This window comes from Leuciscus leuciscus, assembly GCF_965113295.1.
Source record: "Leuciscus leuciscus genome assembly, chromosome: 9".
Taxonomy (NCBI): Eukaryota; Metazoa; Chordata; class Actinopteri; order Cypriniformes; family Leuciscidae; genus Leuciscus; species Leuciscus leuciscus.
This window is the reverse complement of record NC_138733.1, coordinates 32,044,416-32,056,859: the sequence shown is the minus strand read 5'-3', so window position 1 is coordinate 32,056,859 and position 12,444 is coordinate 32,044,416. Positions and strand designations below refer to the sequence as shown.

The 12,444-nt window shown below is 38.8% G+C and overlaps 1 protein-coding gene across 1 annotated transcript in view; it reads left to right on the top strand.

Annotated features, from left to right (window-relative positions):
- Window positions 1–3,598, top strand: part of slc36a4 (solute carrier family 36 member 4) — a 33,589-nt gene extending 29,991 nt beyond the window's left edge. Inside the window, exon 12 of the mRNA XM_082180937.1 lies at window positions 2,812–3,598. Within this exon, the coding sequence (XP_082037063.1) occupies window positions 2,812–3,107 (296 nt within the window). The 3' untranslated portion in view covers window positions 3,108–3,598. The remainder of the gene's footprint in view (window positions 1–2,811) is intronic.
- The last annotated feature ends 8,846 nt before the right edge of the window (window positions 3,599–12,444 follow it).

Below are 12,444 nucleotides of genomic sequence, written 5' to 3'. Positions count from 1 at the left end.
ACCTGTAATGAGTATTATTTTACAGTTCAATTGTTCTCTTATCTCCATGAATATTTTTAGTCTGAATTTGAATTAGTTGTTTTATTGCTTATTATTCTATTAAACTTTTTATTCATATTTATAAGGTAATGTGTGCTTTAGGTGGGTCTATATTTTCAGACTCAAAATAATCACTCGAAATAATAAACATTACAACTGTATTTCATGGAAATAAAATACATTAGGCTAATTATAATAATAGTGGGCTTGTTACATCGATTTAGTGTTGTTTCAGAAAAAAAGATCACCTTGGCCAGCTGTGGGAAATAGCAAACTGCCTCCTGCCTATATCCTTCTAACAAGAATAAACACATGAACAATTAAATGATTATTGTATTGTTAATTATTTTTAACTATCTTGAAACTCTCCAAGCAGCGTTTCGCGCTCAGATGTGACGGCGGAATTAATACATTACCAAAATGTGATTACAGAATATATTTAAATTATACATCAAATTGTCATTTTCTCCTTACAGTCTTGCGAGTTAACAATAATGCCTGACCAGTAAATTACGTGAATAAAGAAAACATTTTGGCATTGGCATTAGTCAAGGCAAGGCAAGTTTATTTATATAGCACATTTCATACACAATGGCAATTCAAAGTGCTTTACATAGAAGAAATTAAAATAATAAAAAAGAAAAAAGAATAATTAAAACAGTTTAGAAAAATAAAATGAAATATAGTACAGTACAGTCGGACGAACAGCGGCACAGTGCTCATTCAGTAAATGCACAGCTAAACAGAAGTGTTTTGAGTCTGGATTTGAATGTGACCACTGTAGGAGCACATCTGATCTCTTCTGGAAGCTGGTTCCAGCTGCGGCTGGCATAATAGCTAAAAGCAGACTCACCATGTTTAGAGTGAACCCTTGGTATTTCTAGCTGATATGATCCTAATGATCTGAGTGATCTGTTGGGGTTATATTCAGTGAGCATATCTGCAATGTATTGAGGTCCTAGGCCATTGAGTGATTTATATACCAGTAATAATCAATCCTAAATCTAACTGGGAGCCAGTGTAAAGACCTGAGGACTGGTGTGATATGTTCATATTTTCTGGTTCTGCTCAGAATCCTAGCGGCAGCGTTCTGTATGAGCTGCAACTGTCTTATGGTCTTTTTGGGAAGGCCAGTGAGGAGTCCATTACAATAATCCACCCTGCTGGTGATGAAAGCATGCACAAGTTTCTCTAAGTCTTGTCTGGAAACAAAGCATCTAATTCTTGCAATATTTTTTAGATGATAGTATGCTGATTTAGTTATTGCTTTGACATGACTACTGAAACTAAGGTCTGACTCTAGTGTCACACCAAGATTCCTGACTTGATGTTTAGTTGTTTGACCCCTGGAGTGAAGGTATGCGTTCACCTTGAAAACTTCATCTTTGTTTGGTATAAGTGGTTATTAAGTCAATACTTTTTTAATGGCTTATCAACTTTCCATTCCTCCGCTGCGTGATTCTAGTCAGCGCTGGATTGTTGTCAGCGTAAAACACATTTTTGAGCACATGAATGCTGATTCTAGTCAGTGCTTGAGCGCTGGTCTATGACTGGAAAAATAATAATCATTGCAAAAGAAACGATACATATCTTACATGTCGCATTAAACTGGCAGATTTTAGAATGTTGTAGGCAATTATTTTGCAAGTAATTACATCTTTAATCTTGTCTTGTCTGGATCTTTGGTGTAAACTCGTGAACTATGAACACCTGAACGCCCCCCTTTCAAAAATATTGCTTCCAACGCCCCCCGTTGAGAACCACTACACTAGAGTCTCATGAATTAAACATATGTGTACAGCCAGAGAGTGTGTGTGTGTGCTTTGAGCGTTTGGAGACATTCCACTACAAGCTGCATGTGTGTGTGGATATCAATTGTTGTGCCTTTGTTTTCAGGGAAAAGAAAGGGGGTTTTGTCTTCCACGTCAGCAAAAAAGATGAATATTGATTTTTGATTTAGTCCTTCAGCCACAATTCTCTGCTTACACTCGTCCACAAACCAGTCAGGATGTCAGAGAGTTAAAGACACACACTGCAGTTTAAAACCACAGCCGGATGAATTGTGTAGAAAAAGTTACTTTGTAGATTTTTGCCTTATTTGGAAATTGCGCGAACTGCACAATTTATTTTTTTCATCTTTTTTCTTTTGTTGTAATTAGGGGTTTTTGCACAAACTTTTACAAGACCATAAGTATGAACTTCTATATGTAACTCGTTTGTGCTACAGACATAAATGCTGACAAGAACTCAAATTTTGCGACCAAGCTTTTGGCCCTGGCAACCATCCAGACAACCTTAGCAACACCCTAGCAACAATCCACCACACATTAGCAGTTGCATTGTAATGCTTTATATATCCCAACACTCTAGCAACCAACAAGAGCACACTAACAACGGCATTATAACACTTTATATATCCCAACACACCATATCGAACCCCTAGCAACACCATAACAATCACCCAGAACACCCTAGCAACAAGTTTTAGTACTTCTGTTATGTGCTTTTGTCTTGTCAACATGCCGAAGAGAACATTTTGCTATGCCCTATCAACCACTCTAAAAAAACCTTTAGCAACCCAGAGCAAAACCCTGATTTATATCCCAACACACTATTGGACACCTAGCAACACTGTTGACCACAAAAACACCCTAGCAACACCTTGGCAACCACTCAGCCCTGCCATTATCATTGGATTGAGTTTCTTATGAGCAAACACCACTCATGTTTTCTTCAGAACATGAAAACATCTAATTTCTCCCTCTCTCTCAGGTGTAACTGCTGTTATGATACCACGGTTAGACCTGGTGATCTCATTGGTCGGCGCGGTGAGCAGCTCAGCGTTGGCGCTCATCTTTCCTCCGCTGGTGGAGCTCATGGCGTTTCCCAGTCAACCCCCTCCTCCTCTCCTCCTCCTCAAAGATCTCTCCATCGCCATCCTCGGCTTCATTGGCTTCCTGGCTGGAACCTACGTGACAGTGGAGGAGATTATTTATCCCGACGACCAAGGACAGACCCATCTCCGTGACTATGGGAACTGGACCACACCCACTACCTCACCGCCCTGAGGACCACGCCCACAAATGAAGGACCAATCAGTGAAGGCACAGTTCCACTGTTAACGCTGTGACAGCACAGACACTTCATGGTGGCTTTGGGATCAAGAACCCGTCTTGTGGGGTTGAGGTGTATTTTATAACTCAATTTGTTTGTCATTCCACGGGCACATGCCTGAGGTGTGCTGCTGTAGTGTGTGTGTGTGTGTGTGTGTGTGTGTGTGTGTGTGTGTGTGTGTGTGTGTGTGTGTGTGTGTGTGTGTGTGTGTGTGTGTGTGTGAGTGAGTGAGAGTGATGGCGTGCGTAGGAAATATTTTTTCCGTACAGCCTTATGGGCTTTCCATGACTCCACCCTGTTCTGGAATGGCTTTTACTCAATCGGGTCAGTGGACCGTATAGCATGTCAGCATTTAACGCAGCGGGAGAGAAATATTGCACACTGTAAAGAATGTATGTTCTCGCTGACTAGAGGTATTATTAATAAACTAATCCTTTCTCCTGAGGCTTGTGATACTTAATTATTTTCATTCTTTTTTTTTTTTTTTTTGACTGCAGCAATATTCAATGGGAATAATAAGTCTTAATTAACGACAATCATTAAAATGTTAAATGTATTGCAAGCGATTAAACTGTTAGGCAAAAATCCACTAATAGTAGAAGACAAGCAAGTCTCCTTTTTTATGGAAATATTCAGGATTCAAAGCCGTTTCGACCGTATCTGTGGAATGTTGTCAATTAGCACAGACATCATTTTCGACTCGTCCCTCAGTTTGTAAAGACACGCAAAAATCGTGTTTGCACAAGGTGTTGAAGAAGCTTTTTAGTTAAAGCTCTTAATTTCTTCAATGCGAAAATGCATTTCTAAATAATCCTGTTAGTTGTGTATTTCTGATTATGTCACCAAGAATCCTCTTGGTATTTACTGTTTATCAGCAGGACTGTTGGTTATGAAATAAATGCTTATTTCTATTTTATTTTCACTTTTTTATTTGTATTCTATCAATTATTAAAACATTTCAGGTTAATTTTTATTGTAGTTTTAATATTTTGTGAGTGACAAAGGTAACTGGTGTTAATAAAAATGCAGCATTAATTTTTCCAGCACACACTACTGTTATAGAGCGCAACAGTCGGGTTCTGGAAGGAAAACATTCATTTTCTCCATAAGGAAATTGATTTCGAGTTATAAACCCTATACACTTATAAAGTCAGACCTACTGTGAGCTACGAGGTTGTTAATCGATGGTATTTGCTTCTGTTGAAGCCGTCAGCCTGTGTTATTTTAGCTTATTTTTTAAATAATCTTGTTTAATAGTGGAATTCCTGGTGGAAAAACTACATTACCCATGATGCTGTGCAGAAAATCACACCAATCAGAAAGTAAAGTCTCGTTAGCTCCGCCAACTCCCATGAAGCACTGCAAATGACATTGTTCTACACTCTCAAAACACTTAAATGTTTGTGTATGTATATATATATATGTATATGTATAAAAGTAGAGTATAAAATGAGTAGTTTTCTATTTCACCATTGTTTTTAATTTGATTATGCAGTTCACAATGCTTCATGGGATTGTAGTTCTTTCCCAGACTAAAGCCGTTAAAGGGATACTCCACTTTAAAATGAAAATTCTGTCATCATATACTCACCCACATGTTGTTTCAAAACTGTATGAATTTCTTTCTTCTGCTGAACAGAAAGGAAGATATTTAGAAGAATGTCAGTAACCAGACAGTTTCTGGTACCATTGACTTATATAGTATATTTTTTTCCTACTATGGAAGTCAATGGGACCCAGAAACTGCCTGGTTACTGACATTCTTCTAAATATCTTCCTTTCTGTTCAGCAGAAGAAAGAAATTCATACAGTTTTGAAACAACATGTGGGTGAGTATATGATGACAGAATTTTTATTTTAAAGTGAACTATCCCTTTAAATACACAGTCTTGAACATTTTGTTCTTTTGTGCGATTTTCAAAAACGTTTTTGCTTGAAATCAAAGTTTGTACTGTTGTGATTCACCTTGTATCGGATTGGCTTGGTTCATGACTTATAATACTTTAACAAAGACATTTTTTTAAATCCCTATGAAAAATAAATGGAAAAAAATACTTGCGGAACCAGCGGCGCTGAAAAAAAGCTGTTGCACTATTGCTAACTAGTGGCATTTTCATGTTAATTCAGGCAGGTTGTTAAGGTTTCAGATTTGATCATATACCATATATCCATACATCTATGTTTTGCTTAGTTATGTGGTCATGCGTCAAAGAATTGTATTAAACTATTGCGTATTATATTATGTGCGTAAACTCGAACTCGATTCATCAACAACTTTGATTCTATAATTTTTTCCAAATTATGAAAACATGTTATTGAACTGAAACCACTCTAAAGGTCCTTGCACACTGAATCCGAAATTTTCGCATGCGTTTTTTCGTATCCGTCATTCTGTGGCTCTAAACTGTCAAAACACCATTGAAACGCTACGGATGCGAAAAAAGCAGAAAATCAAACCCGATTCGAATTTTTTTTTGACGGACGAAAGTTTAGGAGGCAGTGTTCAAGTGTGATTGACATTACGTGAGGTCGTATTTATTTTTTAACGTGCGAAAATTTCGGACGCGAATTTCAGATATTATTATTTCATCATATATAGGAGTAAAAGAGTTAGAAAAGGTGCTATAGCGAAAACACTTCTGTAGAGATTGCATGTTTGATGAGACTGATGAAATAAAAGCGTGTGAGAAAAGCCCTTATATGGACATGGTTTGGGGCGTGTTTTATGTAAATTAGAAATGACTTGGTGGTCGCTCATTCAGAATTCATCAACATTAGAAAGAGGTTAAAGGGATAGTTCACTTTGAAATAAAATTTTGGTATGTTTTAGCTTACCTCAAGGGCATCCAAGATGTAGGTGTCTTTTTCCGCAGTAGTTTCAATTTTGATATTTTTAGGTCAAACCGTTCTTGTCTGTCAGTCATATAATGCAGGTCGATGGTCACCACCTCAAAGTGCAAGCACAGAGTCCAAATTAAAACAATTCCCCGTCGTCCAAATGAAACAATTCACCATTGTAAGTACACATTGATGGCCTAAGACACGAAACGAGCGGTTTGTGTGAGAAAACGAACAGTATTTATATCGTTTTTACCTCTTGTACACAGCCACGTCCAAGTGATCTGAGAGCGCGGGCGGGTATAGATATACACACTAGATGTCGCCTTGGCTACTGTTTCGTTCCAATGAACTGCCGTAGCCAAGGCAACATCTAGTGTATATATCTATACCCGCCCGCGCTCTCAGATCACTTCGACATGGCTGTGTACAAGAGGTAAAAACGATATAAATACTGTTCGTTTTCTCACACAAACCGCTCGTTTCGTGTCTTAGGCCATCAATGTGTACTTACAATGGGGAATTGTTTCATTTGGACGACGGGGAATTGTTTTAATTTGGACTCTGTGCATGCTCTTTGAGGTGGTGACCATCGACCTGCATTATATGACTGACAGACAAGAACGGTTTGACCTAAAAATATCAAAATTGATACAAAAAAAGACACCTACATCTTGGATGCCCTTGAGGTAAGCTAAAACATACCAAAATTTAATTTCAAAGTGAACTATCCCTTTAAGAACAAATTAATGTGTTTACGAATGTGTTGTGAATTACGCTAAACGTTTTTGTGAGTTCAAATGTACGTATAAATGTGAATAGTGTACGTAATTCTTAGTGAATGAAACCCATTGTGCTTGGTTCTTCACCCGACAGTTTAAATCCTGTCTGGCTAATGCACTTCCCATAATGTTTACATGTTAGGTCAGTATGCGGAGAGTAGGCGTCTGGTTGTTGTTCTAATACATTCAACCACATGAGCGTTTACACTACGAAAGCAATCCGGTCTAATGCGTTTTCGACTACCTCTGGAAGTGGTCGAAAGTGGAAAAGCTTAAAACGTTTTAGACCCCGTTTACACCTGTATTTTGCGTCATCTACTTGTCCGTACGACCAAAACGCATCTTAATACCAGGTGTAAACAGGGCCAAAAAGTTGTATGCCTATACTTTCGGAACATTGTAATGTTTACATTATTCAAGTGCAATGCAAATGTCAGTATATTACTATAAAATAAATGTTTCGTTTTACAAATTGAGGGATGAGTCCATTTTCTGTAGTACTAGAAAAGATAGACCCTATTTTGTATTGAACCTTTCCACATTCATGCAACCCAGTTTACTTCCACTTATATTGCTGAAGTTCTTCAAAAGCGGATGAAAGTTCTTCTTGCCATATTTCCAAGTGAAACCGATTAATCAATGAGGATAAATCTAAGGCAGTACTTGATTTTAACCATCAGGAATAGATTGGATCGTAAAAAAAAATGAGCGTTTATTCAGAGGCGAGGGGTTGAAAAATGAAGAGGTTGATGATGCCAGGGAAAAGGAAATTAATTTCAATGTCAGAGGAAGTTATTAGATTTTGATCAAAGGTTATAAAGACAATGCATTTTAGTCTTCGGACTAACGTGCTCTGATGAATCGTTCATAATATGACCCAGAACGTGTATTAAAAATGTAAATAGGGTCCATTTATCAATGGCTTTAAATGAATCATGCAATATATTTCTTAAATGCCAGCATGAATTAATTAAATTGCTCATTGTCCATATCATAACAGTCATCTGTGACAGAATTGAAATATGTCACGTTTAATAAGGTTACTTTATATAGAAATACAGATCAGTTTTGTCACCTGATGTCTAGACGTTCCCTTCTATTTCTGATTAATTAAATAGATCTGGAAAAAGCTCAAAGTGACACCAGACAGCCCTTTCTTACTATCTCTTGGCCTCTCTCTTTCTCTCTCTCTCAGGCTTTGGCTCATTAGTCGGGTCTTGTTTATATTCTCCTCATGTTTTCTCCTCTCTCTGCCGAAAGCTGGACACCTGACAACTGGCACGCGACACAGAGAGAGAGAGAGAGAGAGAGAGAGGCTGATAGAATATGAAAAGCGATGGGCAAAACGCTCGAATCAGAGAGAGATGGAGCAAATTAGAAGCTGAAAAATAGAGGGAGACGGAGAGCGGAGCGAGCGAGGCGTAGAGGGAGGGAGGAAAGAAAGGACGGGGGGAATTTTGCACGAGATCTCCGAGTGCGTGAGGGGAGTCTGTCTGGCACGTGAGGACAAAAATAGACTTCTCCGAGCTAAATATAGTGCAGATCACAACACGAGCGAGATGGAGTGAGCAAGAAAGGACTCGCCCGCTCTTTTGGAAATGATTTCTGAAGGAGTGCACCCCCCTTCATCCACCGACTCCTTTTCGTGAAATCTATTTTTGACGTGCATGAAATGTAACATCTATCATTCAAATGAGAGCAGTAGGACTCACTTTAAAAACGTGCATTATTCAGAGGGAGGGCTCTCAACGTGATGCGTATTTATAGGCACAGCCTACGAAAAGGTATATTTAGAGTTTCTTTCTTTTGTCGATCCGACACGTTTGGAGTTCTTTGTCACGTATGCGTTCGTCTGTAAGGCCAGAAACATGAACACCTGACTAAAGAATTGCACCATGAGCACAGATCAAGTGAATTGCCATTTGCGAGAGGAAGAGCAAAAAATAACAGACACTTTCACCAATAAATCATTCACAAAATTATTTAACACTAGTCTGGTGTTAACAGGCATACTCTGCACAGGTCAAGTCTTCTGGCTATACATTGCGTTGTAATTGTTTTTACATTTATTCCAATGCAAATGTGCGTTACTGTAATTGCAATTTTTGGCTTTTGGAAATTGAAGGTTGAGTCAATTTTCTGTAGTAACTATACTATTTGTCAGCATCATTAGGCTACTCCAGTCTTCAGTGTCACATAATTTTTCTGAAATCATTCTAATATGATGATTTGCAAAAACAAAACAAAAACAAACAATTCTTATTTTTGTGGAAACCATGATTCTTTTTTCAGGATTCTTAGAAAGTTCAAAAGAACAGCATTTATATGAAACAGAAATCTTGTGTAACTTTAATAAATGTCTATACTGTTACTTTTAATGCATTTAGTACATCTTTCCTGAATAAAAGTACTATTAATTTCTTTAAAAGAAATTGAATGACCCCAAACGTTTGAATGTGTTGTGTGTGTGTGTACGTATGTGTACGTGCGTGTGTGTGTGTGTGTGTGTGTGTGTGTGTGTGTGTACGTATGTGTACGTGCGTGTGTGTGTGTGTGTGTGTGTGTACACAGATGAGTCAAACATGAACACCTGCCTAATATGCTAATGGTCCTCCACTTGCTGCCAAAACAGCGCTGACCCGCCGAGGCATGGACTCTACAAGAACTCTGAAGGTGTCCTGTGGTCTCTGGCACAAAAGACATTCTCCTTCAAGTCCTGTAGGTTGCGAGGTGGAGCCACCATGGATCGAACATATCGGTCCAGCACATCCCACAGATGCTCAATTGAATTGAGATCTGGAGAATTTGGAGGGCAGGGCAACACCTTGAACTCTTCATCATGTTATTCCCACCATTCCCACCAGGGAACTCCACTGTCATGACGGGGTGTACCTGCTCTGCAACGATGTTTAGGTAGGTGGCAAATTTACATCCACATGACTGGCCCGACCAGGGTTTCCCAGCAGAACACTGACCAGAGCATCACAATCCCTCCAACGGTTTGTCATTGTCCCACAGTGCGTCCTTGTGCCATCACTTCCCCAGGTAAATGACGCACATGTACACGGCCGTCCATGTGACGTAAAAGAAAACATGACTCATCAGACTGGACGACCGTCCTCCACTGCTCGCGTGCCCATTATAGGCACTTTCGATGGTGGACACTATGCAGCCCAGTACGCATCAGAGTGTGATACACTGTTTGTTGTGACACATTCCTCCCATAACATCATTAAAATTTTGTGTGACTTGTGCCACAGTAGACATTCTGTTGGCTCTGACCAGATGGGATAGCCTTCGTTGCCCTCATGGATTATGAGCCTTGGGCGCCCAACACTCAGTCACTGGTTTGTGGTTTGTCCCGCCTCTGACCTGCTGGTAAATTCTCAGCACTGTTGACCGAGAGCAACAAGCCTTGCCGTTTCAGAGATACTCTGACTCAGTCGGCTCGCCATAAAAATGTGTCCCTTGTAAAAGTAACCTATGAGTGGTCATAATGTTTTGGCTCATCAGTGTACATGTTCTTCAGTACAAAAACGGGTGTTTATTTGTGGCCATGTGACCTATTACTCGGAAGCTAAAGGATATCACATGCTAAGTTGCTGAGAATTGACTATAGAAGAGTAATGTCTTTATGTCTTTCTAATGACGTTTATGCTAATGCACATAATGTCCTATGTATTGCATGATGAATTGTGATCTGACACATTTCAGGACGCAACAATGCATGAAATTGAACGTAGCAAGCAGCATTTGTACAGTAGTTTTTTGGACTTAAAAGTGTGCATGCAAAGTATTCAATGAGGTCGTCTACCATGGTACTTTTTTTTTTTTTTATGCAACAAATAAGGGTACTACTATGGTATACATCCCAAAGAAAACAAAAAAAAATTGCATGTTGTTGCATGCATTGTATATGTGGTAAATTTCCCTAACACGGGTTGAACGGATATTATAATGAATGCTACCGCTCTGTGTGTATGCGCACAATGAAATGCATGGATTCTTGGTGTGTGAACGAGAGCATGTGTCTACAGAAGATGGAGTGAGACGGATGTGTCTACCCCGCAGTGATCAGTAATGTATGAGCTGATTCAGGCTTGGCTAAACGTTCAGAGTAATGGATGGGAAGAGCCAAGCCTGTCTAAACGCTCACAGAGCCCTTCTGTGATGACTGACAGGTCATCTGTGGCTCCCAGAGCAGACCGTGTCATCATTACACATTCTCCGTCAAAATCACTGCAATCCGTAATCTATAAGTATTTGTGCTTGTGTAACAAAATATGATTGTTTACCGTTCTATAAATCTGAATCTGAAACCGCAGATGAAAAATGCCTGAACTGCCCTTCAGGGATCAGTGAAGCATCTTCCTATCAGACATCAAGTCCTTGTTTTGCAAGTCAAATCTGAGATGATGATCGAAAAGAATTTGAAGCACGTATCAAATTACAAGACTGGATTTTGATTTGTTAACAAAAAGTCCACACTACTGAGGCTAATGAAACATTATTCAGCAGTGTGCTTGTCACAAACTACCAATAAACATGAAATATAAGATCAAAATCTACATAGGAAGTATCCTTATAAAATGGAAAATAGGTTTTGGAACAGAGCTTGTCGCCTTTTAGCCTGTTGCCAAAAACAGAAAAAATAAGCATAATCTGTACAAAGTAATAAATAAAAAAACATCCACAGATTCAATGATCCAATTCTTTTGTAAAATAGTATAATATCAAAGTCCCCTTAGGGCAAGTCATTTCACTCGGCAGCCATCTTTGAAACGCCTCTCAGGAAGCTATTTCAGTCATGCAAGTGCAGCTCTCATCTTTTTGAATGGGGACACATCAAATCCTCCAAATCTGTCAACCAAGCTTATGATTAAATTTCATAGCTATTTGAAATCACCAATGAAATCTGACAACAACTGTATAAAAAATGTGGTCGCTAAATGCTCAATTCATGAAAAAGAATTTGAACACAAAAAACAACAACACTTTTTTTGTCTCAAAATGTCTCAAAACACTTTCTATAGAAACTGAAGTTTCTCAAGGCAGCTGCAGCTCTAGACTTCACGCGGCACTTCGCAGCATCTGACTTGAAGCAGCGAATGGCGGTTAGAAATGTTGTTCTACTTGAGACAGAGATGGTCTTGATATTGGGAGATACGAGGGTCCGTGGCTCTACCATTGGAAAAAGCTTTTTATTTATTTATAACAGTACAAGCTCTTTTCATGTAACCACTACGGGAAGCATAAAGTATCCGACTTGACAACTCCGTTTTCAATTCCATCCCCAACTACAAGCGGCTTTGTATATCTAAAGTCTTTGGTAATATTCAAGATAGCTAGCTTGCTAAGTATGGCACTGTGTAAAACAGTATTGTTTAGACAACGTGAGTCACTTCACACTATTTTGTGGATTAATGTTCCTTTTTATTGTGCATCTGTGATTCAAATCTTGTTGCAAATCTGTTTTTGTTGTTGCTTAGAGGGCCAGAGCGGATTAACGTGCTTATTGATTTCTGGGGTACTAGAAATCAAACTGTGCCAAATTGTACTATGCATATTTTGATGGCTGTCAGTTTTGGAAATTGTGATGCTTGTGGAAAATTAGTTGATTTCACTGACAATGACTGGCTTGCTGTTTTTTTCCCCAAATCTTATCAAATCA